General features: G+C 23.0%; 5 protein-coding genes across 8 annotated transcripts in view; 2 read left to right on the top strand and 3 right to left on the bottom strand.

Annotated features, from left to right (window-relative positions):
• Positions 1-2,464, top strand: part of LOC129615026 (putative uncharacterized protein DDB_G0286901) — a 125,050-nt gene extending 122,586 nt beyond the window's left edge. For both annotated transcript variants that reach the window (XM_055530071.1, XM_055530070.1), the window contains exon 8: positions 474-2,464. In XM_055530071.1, coding sequence (XP_055386046.1) covers positions 474-1,920 — 1,447 coding nt within the window. In that variant the 3' untranslated portion in view covers positions 1,921-2,464. The remainder of the gene's footprint in view (positions 1-473) is intronic.
• Positions 2,465-8,809: 6,345 nt separating this feature from the next.
• On the bottom strand, positions 8,810-12,215 carry LOC129615405 (uncharacterized). Of its 2 annotated transcripts, none has more exons than XM_055530603.1 (5): positions 11,965-12,215; positions 10,182-10,906; positions 9,727-10,041; positions 9,516-9,644; positions 8,810-9,163 (listed from the first exon to the last, which is right to left on the bottom strand). In XM_055530603.1, the coding sequence occupies exons 1-5, from the start codon at positions 12,077-12,079 to the stop codon at positions 8,963-8,965; spliced, it is 1,485 nt and encodes a 494-aa protein (XP_055386578.1). In that variant the 5' UTR covers positions 12,080-12,215; the 3' UTR covers positions 8,810-8,962. The 2 variants fall into 2 exon arrangements, with proteins under 2 accessions (XP_055386578.1, XP_055386579.1); XM_055530604.1 differs by having other exon boundaries at positions 10,182-10,903.
• Positions 12,216-14,564: 2,349 nt separating this feature from the next.
• LOC129615458 (uncharacterized) lies at positions 14,565-16,908 on the bottom strand. Of its 2 annotated transcripts, none has more exons than XM_055530678.1 (4): positions 16,696-16,908; positions 16,346-16,609; positions 15,526-15,567; positions 14,565-14,808 (listed from the first exon to the last, which is right to left on the bottom strand). In XM_055530678.1, the coding sequence occupies exons 2-4, from the start codon at positions 16,545-16,547 to the stop codon at positions 14,603-14,605; spliced, it is 450 nt and encodes a 149-aa protein (XP_055386653.1). In that variant the 5' UTR covers positions 16,548-16,609; positions 16,696-16,908; the 3' UTR covers positions 14,565-14,602. The 2 variants fall into 2 exon arrangements, with proteins under 2 accessions (XP_055386653.1, XP_055386654.1); XM_055530679.1 differs by lacking the exon at positions 14,565-14,808 and adding an exon at positions 15,376-15,451.
• A 584-nt stretch (positions 16,909-17,492) lies between these two features.
• Positions 17,493-20,619, bottom strand: LOC129615365 (zinc finger protein 267-like). Its single transcript, XM_055530526.1, has 8 exons — positions 20,407-20,619; positions 20,138-20,347; positions 20,038-20,082; positions 19,198-19,900; positions 19,012-19,124; positions 18,665-18,813; positions 18,327-18,611; positions 17,493-18,240 (listed from the first exon to the last, which is right to left on the bottom strand). The coding sequence occupies exons 1-8, from the start codon at positions 20,474-20,476 to the stop codon at positions 17,815-17,817; spliced, it is 2,001 nt and encodes a 666-aa protein (XP_055386501.1). The 5' UTR covers positions 20,477-20,619; the 3' UTR covers positions 17,493-17,814.
• Positions 20,620-21,572: 953 nt separating this feature from the next.
• Positions 21,573-24,602, top strand: LOC129615344 (RUS family member 1). The gene is made up of 8 exons (XM_055530494.1): positions 21,573-21,717; positions 21,829-22,050; positions 22,123-22,261; positions 22,318-22,478; positions 22,534-22,684; positions 22,745-22,901; positions 22,960-23,293; positions 23,356-24,602. Exons 1-8 carry the CDS (start codon positions 21,690-21,692, stop codon positions 23,415-23,417), a joined length of 1,254 nt encoding a protein of 417 aa, XP_055386469.1. The 5' UTR covers positions 21,573-21,689; the 3' UTR covers positions 23,418-24,602.

Genomic DNA, 24,602 nt, shown 5'->3' with positions numbered 1-24,602 from the left:
GATTTTAATCTATATTTAATAATTTTATTTATTTTAAACCTCCTCTTTCTTATAACCTCTTCTTATTTTTTTTTTTAAATAAAATTTATGAAACTTTTTATTTACCATTAATATTTTGATATTATTGATTTAATTATAAATTCACATAGAAAATATAATAATCGCACTATAGTATTCATTTAAATTTAGAATATTTAAGCAATTTCTATTTCAATTTTACAAGTGCATGTTTTATGAATTTTTTCCCAAATATTAATCAAATAATTTTATATGTTAAGAAAATTTGTAAAAATGCATGCTATTTTTTTAATCTTTTTAATCATATTTATTGTGTTTATTTTGAAAATATTTAAATATTAAAACTAAATAAATAATAACAATAAGTTAAACTATTTTTAATTTTCTTAAAATATTAACAAATAATTTCTTTTTTCCTCTTGAACAAAAAAAATAAACATTTATTTAATATCTAGAATGAATTTAATGCAACTAAATAGAAAAACTGAACAACAATTACAACAGCAACAATCACAAAATTCAACAAATAATTCAACTGTAAATTCAAATTTAGCCACAACCGCAACGACTAATACAATTTCTTCAACAACACCATCATCATCATCTGTGATTGTGTCGCATGATATAACAGCACCAACACTAAGCAGCCTAAATAAACAAACTAAAACTTATAATAATCAATTAATATCAAATACAAGTAGTAACAATAACAATAATAATAATGTTATGGCATCAATATCAGAAAGTAAAATACCTATTGTTCGTGATGAGAGTGGTAAGACATCATCACGTATTGGTATACATCATATGACGTTACGTCGTGGTAGATCTAAGGCAAGAGTACGTACTTCAGTAAGTTTAGAAAAATCATATCATGATAACTCATGTACTGGTACAAATAATAATATAAATAATAATTTTAAAAATAATAATAATAATAATATGAATAGTAGTAATGCACAAGCAATCACATCTGTTACAGCAACTATTTCATCAATACCAATTGCATCCACTTTTAGTATTATTAATAAAGAAACTCCTACAATAAAATCAACATCATCGTCTCCATCATCTTGTCAAATAAATAATAATAATAATAATAATAACAATAATAATAATATTATTGTTGATAATAATTCAAATCGAATCATTAATAAACTAATTGATGATGAAAGTTTAGATGACGGTGATAGCATTTCATTAGAATTAAATAATTCATTAGCAACAAATACAAATAATTATGATAATAATGATGAAAATCAACAAAAACAGCAGCAGCAGCAGCATAATCGACAAAATCAGAAACAACAACAACAACATCAACAACATATATCATCAATACCAATTTCAGGTTTAAATAATAACAGCTTTAAACGTGCTAAACGTTCACTTAGTAGTACCCGTATTGATAAAGAAAAATGTGATGAATACAATACAAAGTTATTAAGAAAAACTGCTAATAGTAACATTAATAATAACAATAATAATATTAATAATAATAATAATAGTAATACAAGTAATAATAACATTAATAATAATAACAATAATAACAATAATAGCAATAATAATAATGATAATAATAATAACAGCACAGAAAATAGAACAACACCATCAACAACAAGTGGTAGTTCAAATTCATTAACTAGAAATACATCAGTAACAAGGAAAATGCATTCATCAAACATTCATAACAATAATAATAATAATAATAATAATAATAATAATAATAATAATAATAATAATAACAATAATAATATGGTTTCTGGTTGCACTAATAACATAAATAACAATAATAACAATATTTTAGGAAATGGTAGTAACACAATACCATGCTCAAGGGTCTCAAAAATACCAGAACAATCATCGCTTTCATTAAAATTAAGAAAAAAAATTAGTTATTAATTTTATTTATTTAAATTTAAGTTAAAAGAAAAATTATTAATTTTGCATTTTTTTTTTGTTTGCAAGTTTTAAAAAATTTTTTTTTTTTTTTTTTTAAATTTTGAACTTTATTAATAAAATATGCAATTATTTATAATAAAACTATTTTGTTTTTGACTTAATTTTAAGATTAAAAGTGCAATTTAAGTGCAGTATAAATAAATTTTAATAGAAAATGGTAATAATAAACTGGTCAATATAAATTTTAAATAGATATTTATTTCATTTTGCATTTGACTGAAAAAAGTATGTAAGATACTTAAAAATCGTTTCGAAATTATTGCAACAAATTGGATATTCAGTTATAAATATTGTACAGATTAAAATATTTTATTAATTTTAGTTTTTTTAATTTTAATTTTTTTAATTCAGACTTGAACAAAGAGTGTACTAATATATATCAATATTGTATTCATGTGAAACTTTTGAAATTTTTAAGGCTCTAGAGTCTAGATATTTTAAAATCTCAGTAAAAAGTTGTGAAAAATGGAATAAAAAATATTAAAAAAGTCATTTTTCCACATTTATTTCCTATATTTGCATTTTTAATAATTTTCATTCAACCTTACAATATAAAAGTTAAAAAGGTAAAAATTGACACTGAAAAAAAAAAGTGAGATTATTAATTATGCCATTTTTTAAGTTTCAAATTGACTTATTGCATTTATTTTTTTTTTAATTTTACAAAAATAATTTATTTTAATTATACATGCTTAATTATAAAATTAAATTTAACATTTAATTAATTAAAAGATTATTGAAATATTTATTGTATTATATTTTTTTCTTGTGCAATTCAAAGTATGATTTTAAAATTTTTTACTTGGTTTTCGAATATTACTTTTTTTTTGGTTTTGTTTTTTGCAAATTACTATTTTATCAAAAAAATTATATTTAAATTATTGAATGCATATACATAAATAAGAGGATATATAAATTTTATTCAAATTTGTATTTAATTTTAATACAATCAAAATTAATTATTTATTTAAAAATGAAAAATAATTTATTGTTATTCAAGTGGCTGAAAATCAATCATGGAGTAGGTTTATAGTCAAAAATCGGCTTCAAAAATTTAAACATATTTTAAAAATATGTAAGTAACAGAAAATCTTTTATGTTATTTAAAAAAAGTAATAAAAAAATATGTAATTGGAAAGAATAATAAAAAAATTGTTATTTTTAAATAGTATTACAATTGTTGTTTTACAATATGTAATTAATATAATTTTTTATATTAAATCAATTAAAATTACAAAAAATTTTCTTTACTTTTTATACAAAATTTATAAAATCCATTTGAATTTCAAGTTAAATAAATTTTTTAGATACTTAAAACAGTTTTTGTTAAAGAAAAAATTGAAAGTGCACTTTATAAATTGCAAACTATGTACTAATCTAGGGTTCTAGATAAAAAATAAAACAAAGAAACAAAACATTAATTTACTTTAATTGTACATTAATAATTGTGTTATTTAAATTATTATTAATAACAATTTGCGTTATTATTGCAAATAAAAAAAAATAAATAATTAAAATTTATTATACGTATTACAAAATAATAAACTTTGTAACTTATACATACAATGTACTTATATATTATGTTACTAAATGTTTTTTATTTAAAAATTGTACAGTACACAATTGTACAGTATTTGTTTATCTACATTTGTAAACTCATATTTTTCATGAAAATTTTTTAATTTTTAAAAGAAATTTATAATTCATATATTTCAAAAATAAAACCTAATCAAATATTTAACGTCATTTAATTTATAAATTATATTTGCAATGTAGGATTAAAAATTTCCATGGGTGATTTTATATTATTAGAAAAAATGTATTAATTTTGTGTAAATTGTAGATAAATGTGAAAAAAGCTTTTGATATTTTTCACTACTTTTGATTTTCTGGAAAATCAATGATTCTAGATTTAAAGCAAATTTGGCTTAATCAGCAATCAAAAAATAATAGATGCATAATATTTCAAATTGAACTATAAATTCAGAACAATTATTTATAATCATACACATGCTTTTTTTTATGTTTTTGCTCTTACTGCAGAAATATCTTTGCAAATAAAAATTGCTTTATTATTGTCTTGCAATGATAGTGCAAAAATTAATATTTTCTGTTATCACAGCAAAACTTTAAACTCATATAACACTTTTTGCTTTGAAATATTATAATATAAGTTTTAAAAGATTTAAATTATAAACTAAACATATGGTACATTTAAATAATTTAAAGATTTTAAAACTTACATTCATTAATTAATTTATTAATTAATAACATAAATTTTCATGAAAAAATTTTAAAATTTACAAAGTTTTTACCTTTTTCTCTTACAAAATATCTTCGTTAAAATATTGATTTGTTTTGTTTTTATATACAAAGTTTATTATATTATATTATTTATATAAAAGAAAGTAAAAATATGTAAAAATTTCAATTACTTTCTTGAAGTAAAATAAAATTATTGAGTAAAAAATATTTGTTATTAAATATTTAGAAATAATTTTATTATTAGTAAATTATTAATCAATTGTTAATATTATATTGTACCTTAGATTAAATTTTACAAAAATGAAAATCAAATAAATAAAAAAACATTAATGAAAATAAATATGTACAATAATAAAGTGAAGATTAAACACAATGAATTAATTTAATTTATAACATCAATATGAAATGAAAATTATCTAAACTAAAATATTTATTTTTATAACATAGCAATATAACAGTCTGAATAGAATACTGGAAACTCACTGTAAATTTGTACGAGGTTCCATTGTTCATAACTTTTTTTTTCAGATTAAAAGCAATTTTAGTAAGAAGTTTTTATTGCAGAATATTTCTTTTTTAAACAATTTGTATTTCAATGTTAAAATGAATTTTATATATCCAATTTCAAAACTGAGTAATGCATCTAACTGCATCTTTAAGTTACCTTAATAAATCAAGATTCTACAATTACATATTAGAGACGTATAGTTTAAACAAGTGAAATTTGAAATACAACTTACAGAACTAATTTTGACAAAAAAGAATGAGTACACATTATAGGCGTAAGTTCTTTTAGCTTTGATTTTGTCGCGTTTTTCAGAAATAAACAATAATTTGATTTTTAAAACAAGAAAAAAATAGTTTATTGTTGCACAATAATGCTCTAAAGTCAAAGATTTTCTGTAGGAATCAAAAATACAAAAAACAATTTTTTTTTATTATTTAAATAAAATATATTCGAATTTAAGTTCTTAAAGAACGTAGCGAGAAATTCATCTAAAAAATATTTAAGTTTAGTGTTATAATAATTAATTCAAAAATTTAACAATAAAAAAGAAAACCAAGAATAAATAATTCTAAAATTATATTAGGTATGGCAAGAGAAGCTTTATATGGTATTGTGTAAAGAGAAGCTTTATGTCACACATAATGTGAAACTTTAACCCCAGAAACTAAAGGTTAAGAAATTAAATAATTAAATAAAGACAGGTCTAGATTTTTTTTTTGCTTTCTCGGCCTATTTATATGTTATCACCTCTTTTAAATAATTAGATCATAAATCAAAACTAAGGCTTAATAAAAAAAAGGAATATTAGTGAAAACTAGTAAATTTTTGAAAGTGCCTGTGGTATTAAAATATTTAATTAGCATATTGATATAATCCAAAAAAAATATCAATATACCTATTAAAATATATTAATACAAATGTGAGTAAACTTTTGTAAATCAAAGATTATGAGGGCTTACTATAATAGCCTTGAGATGCCTTAATACCGACTGTCAAATAACACTCAAGGCCGAAATTTGCTTAATAACATTTTAGTCAATTATAATGGACTTAAGAGTAAATACCAAAAAAAACTAAAGGGGCTTAAGTTTTATATAAACGACGTCCTAATGATATAAGATATAACGAAAAGTTTCATATTTAGATGTATAATATTGCATACATTCGCGGGAAAAATAATCTGACTTAAGATATCTTAAGATATCTGACTTAAGCCTACTTTAGTTAGCCCTATTAGAATTATATTATTGGAGTTTGAACAATTGAATTGTTTTTTTTTTTTTATTAATTATGAAAAGGAGTTAAGTAATAGAGCTACATATACTGAATAAAAATTCATCAATTTAAAAGTAAAGTATCTACTAATGAGAAATTAAAAACTGCATTTTAATTAATAATGTTGCAAATCAGCATGATTTTAAAAAAATTTATTTCATATTTTAATTAATTTCAATTTAATGATGATTCGGTATTATTCAGAAAATGATTTTTTAGCAGAAAGCTACAATAATACAATAGCTAGCTAATCAAGATATTAAATTAAAAGATTTTGCGGCTAGAAAAGTAATATAATTTAAAAAAACACTTATTAGTTGAATTATTTAATGCTTTAAATTTCAATTTGGTATTTAAATATTTAGGTATTTACTTTTACATAATGCTTGTGTTTCATAAAGAAAGTATTTTTTCAAAAAATTTCCTTTTTCCGAAGCAAATCCTTGTAACGCATTAGCATCCAAATAATCTGAAATACGAATTTAATGACTAAAAAATACAAAAAAAAATTAAAAAAATAAAGTTGATTTTTGCCAAAAATATAAATTAATGATTATAACAAAATGTTAATTTAGTCGTAATTGAATTATAAAAATTTTGGCTCGTCTTATAGCTTTAAATCCAATCAACACATTATAATATAGCTTTAAAAATCAGTAGTAAGTGTCAAGCAGTAGTATTTCAATTTATTACTAGGTATGGTGAATTTTGATTTATAGTTAAATTAAAATTTATAGGCTCCTGTAATTAATAAATATTTATATTTTCGAAATATATATTATATAATAAATAAAAATTAAATAGAAAAAAAAAAGTAAAATTTCAAGTATTACTAGCTTGAATGTAAAAGGTTTGTATAACAATAATTTTATAGTATAAACTATAATATTATTTATATAAATTTATAGTGTGGCACTATTTTTTTTTTCAATTAAATTTCATATATTATATTAAATTTATTCCTATTATGAAAAAGTTTATTTCGTATTTAGTTGATCTTGCCCCTTGCAATTTTATAAAATCTTTGCCATAAGTAAAGAAAAATACCATAACATTCTGAAAAATTATTATTAAAAAAAATATTTTAAAGTAGAATTTCCTTAAATTTTAAAGCTAATTAATTTAATTTATAATTTTTTGAATTTTTAAACAAATTTATAATTTTATTAGCTTTTATAACAAAAAATGTTTTTTTTTTTTAATATAACAAAATAAAAAATTAAATATCAACACTGTTTGTATTATAGAAATTAAAATAATAAATATTTATAAAAGCTGATTATTGCTAATAAATAGTAAAATTAATTACTACAAATTAAACAAAAGTTTTTTATATATAAAAGAAAATCATAAAAACCTTTTTAAACAAAAGTAAAATAAAATAGAAAAAAAATGAATGAAACTTTGTAGAAAATTAAGTAAAAAAAAAAAATATAACATAAATGAGTACCTAAACTATTAAAACAAAATTTAGTAATATAAAATTTAATTAATAAAATAAAATCTCAATGTGCTTTTAATTTTTGTTTAATCATTTTTATTTATTATATTAAACAGAAAAAAAACAACAAATTTTATACAAGACTTTATCATTTAAAATTAATTGGCGACAATTTAAGATTAATTAAGTTCTTTAGTTAAAGACTGTTCTATCAGCATCGTCAGTTCCTATTCTTTTCCATTAAAATGCTCTTTCAGACAATCAGTTGTTTTTTTTTTTTGGAAAGTGGAAATTTGTAATTGAAAGGATATTGCAAGTAGATCAGAATAGGAAATAACAATATTGATGAAATACGAAACATAATATCAAAACGATTTTAATTATCTAATATTATAATTTGAGGAAAGCTTGATAAAAATATTTTTGGTTATCTGTAAATAAAGTTAAAGGAAAATTTTCATTAACTCTATTATTACTACTGTAAATAGAATTTGTGGATTAAGAATCCAATTTTTTTTTTGTAATTACTGACAAATTGCTGTTTGTATTTCGAAAATTAAAATTTTATAAAATGTTATAATATTGAATTAATATTGTTTATATTAATTTTTAATAATTTATATTGAAATGATATTAATTTTTAAGTTCTAACATATAAAATAAATATTTTTATTTATGAGAAAAAAGAAAAACATTTTCATTCTGATAAAAGACCATAAAATAAACATTTGTTAAAAAAAAATGTCTATTTTATTTTTTAATGTCTTAATTGAAAATTTATATTGAAAACGTATAACAATATTTATTAATAAGAATTTATAGATCAAAACAAAAACATGTAACCATTTATGAATTGTATGTAAAGAAAAAATAAAAAAAAAAAATAGATACCAAAAAAATTTCAATTTTCTAAGTTTTATATTGTTTTCTTTTTGTAGGTCCTGTCCCACAAAATTCAAATTGTTTCTTTTGATTTAAAGCATTTTTTAATTACATACTCACATTATGATAGAACATTTTGATTGAAAGCCCCAAAAAAAATAATTATGATAGAATATTTGGCTCAAATATCATAAAAAATTGTTTTTATTTAAAAATTGATTTAAAAAAGAAATTTATTCGATTCAATATACTCGTAAAATTTATTCTTTTGAATATCACGTTATTATTTAATTTTGGTTTTTAAATAGTATTTATTGGATCAAAATCCTTCCCAAAAAAATTTGAAACTATTTTCATACATATTATTATGAAATTTAAATTTCCAAATTAAAAAAAATGAAAAAGTGTTTTTAAAAATATTTATCCAAAACTATGAGCGTCAGTCTAAATTTCTTTTATTTTCATTTACAAGCTAAAATTATACAATTTAAAATACTACAGGAGACATTTAAACATTTTTGCAATTTCTATATAAAATTTACTTTATAAAATTGTAATCAATAAAAATTGTACATACATACAAATATACATAGTTAAATAACATAAATTTTTTACAATATATCTGGAAGAGATAACAAATACTCTAGAGTCATTATTTCACGATCCATATTAGTGCTAATACGCTCAAGTTGATAAAATGTATTTCTTAAACTATGACTTTCCTTATGCATATTCTCTTCCATAATATTTAATTTTCGTATAAGTTTTAATTCCTCAGAGGTATAATCAGGCTGTTCATCTAATAATTGAACCTAAAAAATAAAGTAATTAATTAATAACAATTAATTTTCTTTTTAATTTTCAATTACAAAACTATATTAGCATTTATTTTAATTTTTAATATATCAGTAAATAAATAAGATATCGTCAATTAATATCAGTACAGGTCTGTGAAAAATATCATCATTCGAAATCATTTTTATGAGACTACTTATAACCCGTATTTTCCAAGATGCATCACACTATGTACAAGATTAGTATTGAATCAGGGTTGCAGTTTTCAGTATTAAATCAGTGTTAATACTAAAATCACAATATAGTTGTGATGCACCTTAGCAAATTTGGGGTTGTAATTAAAAGCAGAAATTAATATCAAAAATATACCTTATCTTTTGTATCACTTCCAACGTCAACACTTAATGGCGCATTCGCTGGATAATAAAAATCAGTTTGAGTTGATCTACTAAAATTCAAATACTCAATAGTTAAATCATTTGTTATTTTACATCGTTCCTAATAATTAAAAAAGAAAAAAAAAATAATATGAGTACATATTTTAAAATTTAATTTAATTTAATTTAAAAAAAAGTCATACCAATTTGTAATGAATATTCGAAATTGAATTTTCTTGTTCAAGGGGAAACAATGAAAATAAAGATGCTGTCCGAATATTTTCTAAATCAATCTCCAATTCGTTATGTTGCAATGATCTTTTCAATATGATTGCTTGATATAAAATATTTTTATTATCATCTCTAACATAAGTGACAACATTTGGATTTAAATTTTCCCGTTTATAAATGGTATCTGATTCATTAACTATATCATATATGAAATCTGTATGATTAACAGTGTATTGTATTAAGAGCCAAGATTGATATCTTTTACACGATTCAGGATCTTTAAAAGACTTTAAAAGAAATAAAAATGTTATTAAAATTAATCTTTTATAGTTTAAAATTAACCCTTTCGACCCGATTTTTGAATAATTGCTGGTATTTATCCAGCCGATCGAAAGGATTAAAATACTAAAAATGAAACGTTACTTACCAAATTGAAAACTTTTGATATTAAAAAACTTAATTGATTTAAAACATCATTACGATTATTTGATGCATACAATATTATCACTTTTCGTCTATAATTCTCATCCAAAATATATAAATCTTGATTATTTGAATACTTAGTATTATTTAAATTCCATAAAAATTTTCGTGTATCAATTATCGAATATACAATACAATTTTCATTACGTTCAAATTGCACTAAAAACCAAGAATTATTTCTAATCTCATGATTAACATAATTATCATTCCTTCGAGATAAAATTATATTCGATTGAATCTCAGATGTTGATGTTATTACAGATGTTTTTTCACTTTCATTGAAATTACATTTTGTTAAAATTGAATTAATTTTAATAATATTTGTTAGACGTTTTCTTAATTCTTGTTCCAATACAAAACGATCATTTGAAAAATTAATAATACGTCCAACATTTATTATATTATTACGTTGAAATTTTATTTTACTATATATTTGTTTTTCAATTTCAATACTCGTATTATTATTAATTAATATTAAATCTGATCTATTAATAAGTAATAGAATTTTGTTTGGTTCTTGTTGTATTAAATACCATTCTTTTAAATTATGATTTAATGTTGAAAATAATATTGGTGATGATAAAGAAGATGATGATGATGATGGTAAATTTAATGCTAGTGGTTCTGGATACAATTGTGGTGGCGGTTGCGGTTGTTGTGGTGGAGCTACTGGTATAAAATTAATTATATCTCTATTGTATCTGTTTAACATTTTATAAATTTTTTTTTTTTTGTATTATTATGCAGAAACGTAAATTCCAAAATTTCTTAAATAATGTTTAAACATTAAATTCTAAAATTAAACTAAATTACTTTAACGAAATTCTCAAGTTTTTATTGCAATAATTTATATATGTACATATATGTATATAAAAGAATATTTCAGGTAGGGTTATATAGTTATTGCTGTACAAAAAAATAAATAATTTTTATGACTTTTCTGCCATGTTTAACTTTAAATTTAAATATTGCAATGGAAATGTCAAAAATTTGAATGCTGATACTGAAGGTATAGATTTAATAATTAAGAAAGAACACTGGCATATTTACATATGTACATACATACATATGTGTTTTATATATAAGCACATGTTATATGAAGTATTAATAATATTGCAACTGCAAGTATGTACATATGTGTAAAAGGTAGATTTTTAAAAATGTACAATGTAAAAATTTTTAATACAAGCGATTATATGTAACAAGATTGAGTTTAATAGTTGACAACATTTAAATTATGGTTAAATTTAATTGAATGCATTAACAGCCAATGATGTTAAACTTTGGCAATAATAACATTTAACAATTTTAATAAATTGCCTGTTTAAAGCAGAAATATCCTAAGTCCGTTTCTATCAAACCAAAAAAAAAAATTTTAAGCAATATCCTATTTTAGTTGCACGCAAAAGGCTTAAATGTATACCACGTTAATACGATATCAGTAGTTTGGCTTAAAAATAATTCACGCGTAATAATCCTATGTCCAGATATACATATGTACATACATATATTAGTTATGTGGACTTAGGATTGCCATCTAAAATTATATTATTATTGTTTAAATAGAAGTTAAATTTCGACTTTTAAATCGCAATTTTCGACATTCTCATGAACAATTTACAAATTATGACATAGGAGAGTCCTGTTCTACACAGGTGAATTGACAAATTAAATGTTTAGTTTTTTTAACAATTAATTAAAATTTATTTTTCATTATGAAAACTTACGATTTCTTAAATTAAAATTATTAAAATATAAAGCCAATCTGGAATACATGAAGTGTCTGAAATTTTCATCGTGTAGTTTCCTAAATTCAGTATTGTCCAAATTTTTGTAAGCCATTCTTTCCTTTTTTTCTATTTTAATTCTTATGTTTAATTTAAATTTAATTATTTACTTAATTTTTTATGAGGTTTTATACTATAAAAATGTCGTGTTAAAAATTACAATAATATGAGCACAAATTCCGATACACCAAACTGAATAACCACGAATAACTAAAAAATTCTTATAAATTCTCTTTCAGTATGCAAAATTTTTTTGAATGGTATAGAATATTTGGAATTACGTTTCTAACATTTTTTTTAATCTATCTCAACACAATATCATGAAAACTTTGATGAGTGTTTCCTGAATTTCAAATTTTTAAGAGAGCTTAAATTGATGTGGCTTAAATTAATAAAATTTTCTTTGATATAAAAGAAAATATTTGAAAAATTCAATCTGTATATAATTTGATACACCTGTTTTAGGACTATCAAAATATTTCATTTATTCATTAAAAATAGGATTCTTGTAATTACAATAAAGTCAAGTAATCACACAGAATTTTGAAAATTTTAATCGAATTCATGTAAGTCTATCCTATAAACGAGAAGAACAAAGATTTGTGTTGTATATGATAAGCAGTTATTCTAAAATACGAATAATGAGCAAACATTTTTATAATATTTTAAGTTTTTAAATCTTTGTTTTATTAGAGATTATAAAAATTTATTAGAAAATATTAAGTACAAGGTGTGTTTCAAAAAACATACGCTGTTATATTGTATTGTTAATACATATACATGAAAACAGTATACCACATATTAAACTAGATGATGTGTTACATATTATGTAGGAATATTGTTCACTTTCGGTTACGCGTTAAATTCTAATCTAAATATATGTATGTACGTATATAACCTACGAGTCAATAAAATTAATAAAGCAAAATACCTGTTCTCTTTCTAAATATTTTGTAGTTACATATTATAACACATGTTTGCAATATGTATGTATGTATATGATTCACTGTTCTAGGAAAACACATTTGCTACCTATGTGCATACTTTGTAATATATGTTCAATAAATTTTTAAAAACATGCCGCCGAATTCGTATATAAAACCAAATAAAGTGATAATACAGAATAATAGTTTTGAGAAATTATTAACATAAAGTAAATAACAAAATATTTAATTTATATACTTTATACAAATTACAATTATTATGTCGTTTAATAATTATCCATATAAAAATCATAATAAACTTAGGTACCTTAATATTAATTCATCATTTATACCAGAATGGTCTTTAACATCATACCATCACCATCTTCTCCAGTATTATCTTTAACAATAAATAGTTTTGGAACAATATCATCAAGATCATGTTGAATATCATGGTTTCTTGTACAACAATTAGAATCAAATATTCAATTCAGTTGATTTGGTAAATCAATCAATAACTAAACCTACATATATTATGTTATGTGCTTCCGATAATTGACAATTTCTCGAAGATGAATTAACAAAAAAAAACTTGCTATAAATGAAAAAATTTAACAAAATTCTAATACTTTAAATTCGTTATCAACTGAAGAGTTATGGTTTTATTTTTACAATTTAATAGAAATGAAAAATGTACTATACATAAAATTTTAAGAAAAATTGAGATACCATGGAATTTAAATGAAAGATATTCGAGAGGTAGAGAAAATTTAATTGAAGATGGTAATGAAAAACATTTAGCAACAATCTTACATTTTTCTGCTAATGAAAATGAAATAATGAAAGAAATGTACTAAGAGAAAAATCCTCTCATTTGGTAAAAATAAATTAAAATTTTAGACTGTAAAAATACTCAAGAATCTATTTTTTAAAATTTACCCAGTTAGACAAAAATTAGCATAACATCTAATAAATGAAATGGAAAGTTCGTACCTAAGTAACTTCATATTTTTCACACAAGTCATGCATATTCGTTTTATTTTTGTCTTTTAATTATTCAATTAATTTTACGTAAGTAGGAGGTCTTGAATTTGAAAACTTATTAAAAATCTGTAGATACATATTGAATAAAATTATTATATAAGTTTCTGAAATTAAAGGACCTACTCGTACTATATTGATGTATGCAATACGAACAAAAATTCAAAAAGTAAAGTTGACGTAAAATCTTATATTTGGTAGGATGTAACCTATGTAAACGTTACATCATACGACAAGGAAATTATAAAGAAGCAGAAAATAACTGAATATTGAACCAAAATAACTGATTTAATTTCTTAAATATATAATTGTTGCAGCTACGGTCTTTACATACTTTGCCTAGTTACATTACATTTTAAGTGTAGATATACGTATCTATACATATGTAGTCATAAGAGCTACAATTATTGTTACTAACAGGTATTAGGAAAGAATTTGCTAAAATGGTGTTTTTATGGGAGGTGACCGTCAACCATTTAGTAGTTTTATACATACATATGTAGAGTCCCACACGCTTGTCCATTTAAATGTAAATAATCATTTATAGCTTTATGTTAAAAATTTGTTTTATTTAAAAAATTATGTATGTATGTATGTACATATATTCATCAATTTTATTTAACAATTTTAAGTCCTAAATTTTTTTGTAAAAATCGTATTAAATCTTTTAAACTCTCATTTTGTATCGTAGGGCTTTTCAAAATCCATAAAAAGCTATCTTTGCCATGTTTCTTAACAACTTTTCTGATATTTGACGATAACATTTTCATATTATTTTTATTTATTGAATAAAGCACATTACGAACGGATATTAATGGTCCTGTTGAAAAATTTTATAATTTTAAAAATAATTTTCTAGAAACACATACAGGGTGTATCGTATAAGATGGAAAATAATTTCAGGGATGATTTCTTAATCTTATTTCCAGGAAAAAATTGTATAAATTGTATACATACAACATTCACAAATATTTTTTTAGTTTAGTTTGTATAATTTATATGAACATTTAACACGTCTTACTGGCAAAACTATGAGATATAGAGGAAAATGTTATATGCGTTAACTTTTAGCTATTATCGTAGCGCGTCAAAAAAACAAAACAGAAAAAAAAAATCAAAAAAAATTTTCGAGAAATTTCGAGTTTTTTAAAAAAAAAATTTAACAAAACAAACAAAAATTTTGACTTTGATGAGCTGTATCTCGAAAACTATGGCTCAAATCAAATGCTTAATTGAAAATAAAGAATAATCAATTGCCTGTAAAACAAACTCTCAATGATAACTCTATGTTGTATGGTTCCGAAGTTATAAGTATTTATTTATATGCAGGAAAAGTCCGGTAGCTTTTTTTTTAACAAGCTGCAGCTCCAAAACGAGTATATCTGCACCCACTTATACAATTTTTTGCTAGAAATTGATCAAAGAATCATTCCTGAAATTATTTGACACCTTCTGCGATACACCTTGTATAAATATTTTAATTAAACAGTATGTATACATATAAATATAAGTATGTATTTCAATTTTAGAATCTTACCATCGATGTAAATTGAATCTGTTATACCGCTTCGTGCTGAACCTTAAATGAAAAGCAAAAAAGAAAACTTTTTTTAATAAATTTAAGAGTAACACAAAGTTTTTAAATTCAATTAAACTGTTATTAAATGTTTTTGCGGCTGTTATTTGATTATCTGATATGCAAATAATTATTTATTATAGAATTATTATTATATAATTACGCATTATATAAATATACATTGGTAAGTTATTATTTATATCTTCTAATGCAATAATTAATATTATTAGCATTGCAAAGTTGACTTAATTTTGGAAAGCGAAATTGGGTGAAATTTTCTTATGTTTTTAGGGCTCACTTTTGAATGAATTGGCTTAAGAGCATACGATCAATTCAGCAATTCCCGGAATTAGGACTCAAGATTCAAAATTTTTTGGAAAAATCACTTAGTATTGTTAAAATTGTAATATAAATAGAAATGAAAAGTTTTAGGATTCGCTGCTACGCTTTGAGAAATTTAAAATTTTTTTCCGAATCTAAAGTTATATAATAAAATACTATAAAAGTTAAAAATACTTATTAGATTTAATTTTGTACATACAAAACTTATTAAGTTTGTTTTTAGATGTACCGTATTTGAGGCTGTGAAAATAATTACATGAATATTCCTAAATAAAATTGTTGCTACCACAAGATGTACATGATTATTTTTAAAATTTGAGAGTTAATAACCTATCTATAAGGAATAAAAATTTTTAACTACTTTTCTATAACATCAATGTAAGTCAATATTTAATATAAATTTAAAGATCAATTGGCCTCATATTGTGCCTATACTTACCATCAAATAAATATTTGACAAAATCAATAATATTATCGGATGACGAATCTGATAATGAAGATCCAGATTCTGAACCACAATCATCATCAGAATTGCTATTATTGTCTGAGTCATCATCATCAGATACTTTAAAAAATATTCCTTTTTCATCACATAAATTACCAAGAATGCGTCTTAGTTCACTTGTATCATCAATTTCCATATTTTATTTAATAATTTTGTATTACAGTACAAAAAATTTAAATTATCCTACATACTTAAACACTATTGGGGTAATAAAATAATTTGTTTTTTATTAATTCCAAATATAAAAAAAAAAAAGTTCGCAACATAAAATTTGCACTACTTACAAATTGTGCTATTTATTTCAGTTCAAGACCAAAAAAATACTGATCATCAATGAAAAAAATCTCATTTAAGCCACTCCTTTAAATTAATAAAAAAAAACAAAATCGCTCATTTTTTATATTCCTCTTCTGAAACTCAATTTTTTATTCTGAATTCTGATCAATTTTCTTCTTCTGGGCTTCTATGCGATTTAAGTAAAAAATGAGAATTGTAAACTATGGTCCAGGTGTTTGTTTCACTGAATTGAATAGTAAACAAGAGAATTGAAAACAATTAATTTAACTCAGTTTTTTTTTTTGTTTTTGGTTTTCTTTTTTTTTGATTATTTTTAGAATCTATATATAAATATAGTGGTACATTTTATGAACAGTAGTAATGTACACTATGTGACTATATCATAACAAAATATATATAGTAGGTGCGTGATGAAAGTTAGCACCAACAGTAGGGTGTCTTAATCAAAATTTTTGTTGTATTAAACTACTTTGTTGTGCTAAAATTCTTCAATTTTTTTTTTATTTTATATAAAATCAATTATATTTCATCAAAAAGATAATTTATAATATTTTACAACTACCTACAATGCACTCGCCCAAAAAGCAAACAGAAAAATGGCAGATTCTAAGAACTACTAAAACCAAAAATTTTAATAAAATAAGCATACTAAATTTATGTAAAAACTGAAATTCATTATATAAACGACTGCAAAAAAAGGCACGCTTTTCATTTCATGTAGTAAGTACATACATATATTGTTTCATAAATATTTATTCCATAACATGAAAGAACAAGTGTACATAAATATTATTCAAAAATTTTGAATCTGTTTAAGTATGATCTATAAATGAGTTATTATCTTAAAAAAATTAGTATTTCTATAAAAAATAAGGTATAAGTTATAATATTTTTAATTAAATTATACTGAGTTTAGTTGAACTGAAGCTATTCCTATTATGTTAAAGGCACATGAACATCAAATCGGTTACCATTATATCATATGAATATAATATTATTCCAATAACAAGTATTTGTTATGTAGTGTTTAACAATCTTAATGAAATGTTGGTAAAATATGAAAAAGTTTAACTTATCAACAAAACATAATAATTATGTTGATATTTTTAATAAAAATCAGGATTTATGTCTATTTCAAAAATGTCAGTTTCTTCATTCGCGGTTTCACTGGATGAATCATAAATTTGTTTATTTTTTACAATAACGTCTTCTTCTATATACTCAATTTTATTTTTATTTTTTCGTCGTCCATATACAGTATCCTCAACGTTATTATTTGAATAAAAATTATTTAAATCCTCTTCTTTTACAATAATTTCGTAATATGAATTGTCGCTAACATTTTCGTTTTGTGCTGTGAGCTTTGATTGAATTGATTCCATTGGTATAAAGTTATTAATATCCATGTGTTTATCTTGAATATCTTTTGAAGATATTGGTTTTTCAACGGTTTCTTTGATCTTAAGAATTTCTCTATTAATTTCAAATAAAAAACTTTGTTTAGAAGAATCTTGATGATCTAATAGGTGACTCTTAAAAAAATTTACAATTTATTACTACGCATTATATTATATTACATTATAATAAATGTTATTTTGAAATAATAAATAAATCTTACTTTTAAATATATTTCATTTTGAAATGATATTGAACATTTAGGAAAAGGACACTTAAGCTTGAATTCGACCAAATGATCTTGATAAAAATGTTTTTGCAAAAGTTCCTCCGTTCCGTATATATTTTTACATAATTGACATAAATTTCCTATGCGAAACGTCTCCGTATTATTATTTACACCGTGAGTTTCGTGGTTTTCGATCATGTGCTCGTTATAATTTTTATTATTTTGATGACAAATTGGGCGTTGAGTGTTTTCAAAATTTTTGTGAGATTGGTCATTATCCTAAAAAAATATTGATAACTGAAAATACGTAAAAATATGTTTTTGAAACATACGGGGAAACTCTTTTCATTATTTTGTTTCTGGGAGCATATTTCAGATTTGAGAACATTTTTAGTAACAGCTGAAGAACAAATGGTTTTGTGCTGTACAAATATATCTGCACAAGCGAATGTTTCGTCACATGTATCACATTCAATTACACCTTAAATAAAATATATGTATTAGCTTATTTATTAATTATTAGACTTAATTTGGTTGTATTAATGCACGTAAATATGCTCATAATTATATTACTACGTACGTAAATATATGCACACAGTATTGGTTATCTTTGCTCCAATGAAATTGATACTTTCAAAGATATCAAAATATAATAGACTTAAAAAAAATTTTTACTTACAATTTTCATTACCATTGTAGTGCAGAATTTTGTGATTAATTAGGCAATCTTCATTTTTAAATTTTTTAGGGCAATAATCGCATTTGAATATATTATGATCAATCGCATCAGAACTACAAGAAAAACTATTTAAATTAATACGGGTACGCACAATGTGATCAACATTTTAAATTCAGTGATGTTTACCTCCTATCTTTATTATGATTTTTCATATGGAAATGAAAATCAGTTTGTGAACTAAATTGCTCTAAGCACTTAGGGCAATTAAAAATTACTTCAGTAATCTCTGTATCTAAATATTCCACCTTTTCGAACTTTGGGCTTGAGTTTTTGGAAAGGTTATCATTCTTACTATCTGATATGTTCTGGTTTTCAATTAAATTTATGTTTTCATTCCATTCATCTTCAATTAAATCAGCATAATCTTCACTCGTGGCGTTGATAGAAAAAAAATCTGTGGCGGAAAAAGGTTTTTCTTTGGATTTTTTGTAAATCATTTCCATTAGTTTGACATTTTTAGAAATCTCTATAAGATTGTTGTGTGTTAAAACGGCTTTCTTTTGAAATTTATAAAAATTTTCCAGTTGGTTTTGGCAAACAAAACATATTTTTAACCAGGTCGGTAAATCACTGATTTTAATGTGGAACAATTGTTCAAATAAATATCCATGCTCATTATTTTCAATTTCTACTGCATTACAACCAATTTTCCGAACTTTTGCTAGAGTAATAAGTCTTATATTGCTAGCTAAACATATGCGACAAAAATTTTGTGTTTTTTCAATTTTGGAATATGTAAATTGAATTTCTTCATTATCGATAAATACATCACTATTATTAGTACATGGTAATTGTTGTTCATCGAAAAATATGGTTGGAACAGCATTTTCTAAATTGATTCAAAATGTTAGTGGCTTAACTTTACATATATTCTTTCAGTAAAGTAGGTTAAAGTAGGTACATTCAAATTTTAATTGAAAATTAAGTTTATATTAAGAAAAATCAAGTTATCATTAAAAAACTTACCAGTAAGTTGAATTTTACTATTCGAATATATAACAGTTTCCGAATCTAAAATGAATCTTTTTTAAAGTTAAGATTTTTAATGGTAATTTGTAGCGTGTACCTGAACTTTGAATTTCCACTTTACGTATTAAAAAATTATTTTCAAAATGCTTAATACAAATTTGTGGTGAAACTAACTTAATTTTTAAATCCGCTTTTATCGCTGCCAGCCACTTTTTTCTTAATATTTTATTATCCGGAAACGGGAATGTTTGTATAGGATCACTATCTATTGAGAAATTGGATCTGCATCCTGGAGCACAGCAAATCCCTAAAAAATAAAAACAAAAATTTCAAGAATTTTCATTAAGTATTTTTGATTTATTTAACTGTATGGTTTTGTAAATTTATCGGGTTTATTAATTCTATTATGATGACCAAACTTTTCCATATTGCACATTTATTTTAAGAGGATAATGTCTTTCAAGAGAAGGCACAAAATTCCATTAGAGTATTTTATTCTTATATTTAATTTATAATTGGAATTTTTGATCTTCATTCATTTTGTTTATATTTGTAACTACTTAAATTAAACAATAATTTGACAAACAATGCTGAAACCGAACGCTATCATGTATGCGAGTGAAATAATAGTTTTACTTACCCCTACACAGAATTCTCTCAGTATAACATATGGTTTCCACATTATTTTATGATAGCCACGAAATTGATGAAAGATGACAGTTTTTTTATAGAACAAAATTTTACAAACGGAACAAAGTGGAATTAGAACACATTTGATTGTCAAACAAATGTATCAAATGAACGTATTTAAATTAAATAAATGAGTTTTTAATATTTGTAAATTAATAAAAACAAGTTGTTGAAACGGTTTTTATGCTCTTTGTAACGAATAATTGTTATTAAAAATAATTTTTTTTTCACTTTAATTGATTTTACAAAAGTAGCACAGTAAATATTGGAAGTAGCAAAGCAATAAGTCATATTGTCACTGTTCACCAATATATTTTTTGCTTATTTAAACAGATTGTTGAATTTTGCCGTTTTCCTTGAGCGTTGTTTCACTGAAATCAACTGATTACGTTGTATTTATTGTTCCCATTGAGCGTCGTCGGTTTCTCCCTACAATTGCTAAATAACTGTAATATTTAACTGAACAAGTAAATATTATTATTGCAAACACAAGCCAATTAATATGTATTATTTACAGTAGATATGACATGGTCTTCTATAACAAACTTTCTCCTTAGCTTAATTATTAGATGTATTTCTTAATTAGCTTATTATTAGATGTATATGCTGTTATTTAATCAATTTAATTAATTATTCAATCAACTTTATAATGTAACAGATTAAAAAAAAAATTATTTTATATTAAAGGGAATATATTTTTGTGTCATTCAATAAAGATTCAGTACAATTGTACAAGAAATACAAAAACACTACCATTACTGAATTAATGTATTAACTAGGTTTGTCACTCAGGCAGATAATCGGATATGTTGTCAAACATCATCAACTGTCTTGCTATTTTGTCAAAGTTGTAAATAAAGAAAAATTTCTAAATTAAAACAAATATAGGAAAGAATTAAGATTCGGTTGTGAAAGGTGTTAATTTATTAGAATAAATACTTAAAAAACTCTAAGAAAAGATGAGAGTTCATTTTCATGAAAGATATGGTATGCAAAAAAAATTTTATTAATCTACGCGCTGCATAAAAGTCGTGCGTGTATTAATTTTTTTGGAAAAATCTTTAAAAACCTATTGAAAACATTATTTTTCTTTTAAAGGTACAAAAGGTGATGAGATTTTATATGTAACGCCAGATGATCAAAGTAGTATAGTTCGTGTACCATTAAGAGGTGATAAATTAATAACACGTGAACGCTTCGCTTTGCTTAAATTACTGCAAAACATTTTTTTACCAAAAGGCTATCCAGACAGTGTTAGCGAGGATTATTTAACATATCAAATCTGGGATACAATTCAAGCATTCTGTAGTACAATAAATGGTAATAAGTTCTTTCAATTTTTCCTACATTACAATTTTCTAATATGCTTGTTTATCTATTTAAAACATAAAGGAACTTTAACTACTCATGCAATTCTTAAGGGTTTAGGAGTCGGTAGTGATGTTGTGAGTCCATTTTCAGCAACTGTAACGTGGATATTTAAAGAGGGTAGTGGTCATTTGGGTAAAATCTTATTTTCGTGGTGGAAAGGGTATTTCATTATATTATGCTAAGAAATAACTAGATTTATAAAAAAAAATATTTTAGATGTGAGCTTGATTTAGATTCAAAAAAATGGAGACTCAGAGCAGATTTCTTGAATGATATAGCAATGGGAATTGAAATATTTGTTATGCCAAAATATTTAGAGTATGCTACATATATATTGTGCGGAACAACGACTTTGAAAGCAATAGTGGGTGTTGCAGGTACAACTTGTTTTTTGTTTTTATTTTTCTTGTTAACTTAATTTTTGGTTTGAAGGAGGTTCCACAAGAGCTGCCCTAACGCAACACCATGCAATACGTGGTAATTTAGCCGATGTTTCATCTAAAGACAGTGCCCAAGAAACATGTGTCAATTTAATAGCTTCCTTTGTAGGACTTTATCTCTTAACAGCTATCAAAAGTCAAAAGTAAATTTTTCCCCATTTGCAATATTTAAAATATATTATTATGTATCTAAAATTTTCCAGTGTTCTTTACACATTTTTTGTTATTATCGGTATTATACATATATATGCTAATTTAAAGGCTGTCAGATCCGTCTGTTTGAAAACGTTTAACGAATCTCGATATTTAATTACATTGGAAGAATATTTTCGATCGAGTAGAATGCTACCGCCAGCTGTTGTAAGTAACAGTAAAAATGCAAAATATAAATTTTTCTTCTAGTGTCTTTTAAATTCAGGTAAATAAATTGGAAAGAGTAACTGTAGGTCAAACAGTCTCTGTATCACTAAATATCAAAATGGGATTGTCAATAAAGAATTTGGTGGACGAATTCAAAAATTCACATATGATCGATAATATAGTTTCGTCATTTGATCCTCATGAGAGGTTCATTATAGCCGAAAACAAACGTTATTTGGGAGTTTATTTACACTTTGATACTAGACCGCAGGATGTTTTAAAGGCATACTTCTTTGCAGTTTCATATTTGCAAGATCGACAGCAAATTAAAGAAAGATATTGGGAAGTACAAGGAAAATGGCAAGAGTTTTTAAATATGGCACAAAACGAAGGTAAACTTTAGATTTTCCTATCAGTTGTAATTATTTTACCAAATAATTATTAATATTTATAGGCTGGTGTACAACAAATCACCTATTATATGTCGACGAATACAGATTAGACTGGAAGGCTTAGACATGTTGATAACGTTGTTGACTGCGAAATTTACCGATAAATGAAAAAGTTTTATCAAAATAATTTCTCGAATGTAACAAGATTTACTACGAGTTGGACCAAAAATAGTTATGCACTCAAAATACCAGAAAACTGATAAAAAAAAAGACAAACATGAATGTACAATTATTAATTCTCGAATATTAACATAATTTTATTGTATATATTTTTAAATACTTTAAAAATTTGGAAAAAGGTAAATTATAACATCTTTGACTTCCATTGTAAACTATAATGAAATTATTTTACTTAAATGTACCTTAATCTTAAATATGATCATATAAACCGAAGGTGATATACAAGCAATGCCATTTGGTTGCCCCGTTTTAAAAAAGATATAGGGTTTTAATAACAAAAGTAAATAATTACTTAATTTCTAAGATTTTAAAATTTGCAATTTCTTTAAAATTATTTCGAAAAAAAAAACAAAACAATTATAGCTAACATTGCAATTAATTATTAAAACGCAGCTATTGTAGGAATTTTTATATTACATATAGATAGAAAGTAGAGTTGTGAAAGCGTTTTGCAATCAAAATTAAAAGAAAAAAATTATCGTTATATCGTAAAATTATTTGCGAATTAAAAAAAATTGCAAATTGAAGCACGTAAGCATCTTTTTATAATTGAAGATTAACAAGTGGATTTTTTTTTACATCAGCCGTGTTTAAAATATTTTTATTTTTTTGATTCTGGTGATATCCAGTACTCGCAAAAATAATAAAATCATTTTAAAAATACTGCTTTTTTGATATTGAAATGCTATTTTAATACAACACTTACTTCTCATACGTATTTTATTATATAATGTTTGGAAATCTTGCATTTAAAATAAATTTATATTTGCATTTACTTGAAAAAGGCTTTATTTCTTATGTAATGATGTTAAAATTTTACTTGTATAAATAGAAGCCGCCTTGATATATTTTTCCATTAAAACTAATTTAATAATGCTAACATTAAATAAATTAAATATAAACGGTTGCAGTTATGCAATGCTTTTTTAAATCCCACATGCAAAAGGTTCATTTTAAAAATTAATTTGAAATCTGCAATAAATATCCCACCGAAAATTCTATCCTATAAGTTGCTAAACTTTTTATAGTTTAATTTTTTTTTTTGCATTCACGCACATTTTTTAAACAA

This window comes from Condylostylus longicornis, unplaced genomic scaffold (assembly GCF_029603195.1).
Source record: "Condylostylus longicornis isolate FDR11 unplaced genomic scaffold, ASM2960319v2 ptg000135l, whole genome shotgun sequence".
In the NCBI taxonomy this organism is placed as follows: domain Eukaryota; kingdom Metazoa; phylum Arthropoda; class Insecta; order Diptera; family Dolichopodidae; genus Condylostylus; species Condylostylus longicornis.
The sequence above is the reverse complement of the archived record's forward strand: the minus strand, read 5'-3'. Positions and strand labels throughout refer to the sequence as shown.

Bases quoted from the DNA above. Each gene is read 5' to 3' on its own strand.
- LOC129615405 (XM_055530603.1), bottom strand. From the start codon at position 12,079: ATGGCTTACAAAAATTTGGACAATACTGAATTTAGGAAACTACACGAT. The intron at 10,907-11,964 runs GTAAGTTTTCAT...ATTTTATACCAG, and splicing joins TAATTTTAATTTAAGAAATC to TAGCTCCACCACAACAACCG. The intron at 9,164-9,515 runs GTATATTTTTGA...TTTATTTTTTAG, and splicing joins GAAGTGATACAAAAGATAAG to GTTCAATTATTAGATGAACA.
- LOC129615365 (XM_055530526.1), bottom strand. From the start codon at position 20,476: ATGTGCAATATGGAAAAGTTTGGTCATCATAATAGAATTAATAAACCC. The intron at 20,348-20,406 runs GTTAAATAAATC...TTTATTTTTTAG, and splicing joins TAAATTTACAAAACCATACA to GGATTTGCTGTGCTCCAGGA. The intron at 19,125-19,197 runs GTAAACATCACT...TTTTTCTTGTAG, and splicing joins AATCATAATAAAGATAGGAG to TTCTGATGCGATTGATCATA.
- LOC129615458 (XM_055530678.1), bottom strand. From the start codon at position 16,547: ATGGAAATTGATGATACAAGTGAACTAAGACGCATTCTTGGTAATTTA. The intron at 15,568-16,345 runs GTAAGTATAGGC...TTTTCATTTAAG, and splicing joins TGTCAAATATTTATTTGATG to GTTCAGCACGAAGCGGTATA. The intron at 14,809-15,525 runs GTAAGATTCTAA...ATTTTTCAACAG, and splicing joins AGATTCAATTTACATCGATG to GACCATTAATATCCGTTCGT.
- LOC129615344 (XM_055530494.1), top strand. From the start codon at position 21,690: ATGAGAGTTCATTTTCATGAAAGATATG. The intron at 21,718-21,828 runs GTATGCAAAAAA...TTTCTTTTAAAG, and splicing joins TCATTTTCATGAAAGATATG to GTACAAAAGGTGATGAGATT. The intron at 22,262-22,317 runs GTATTTCATTAT...AAAATATTTTAG, and splicing joins TTATTTTCGTGGTGGAAAGG to ATGTGAGCTTGATTTAGATT.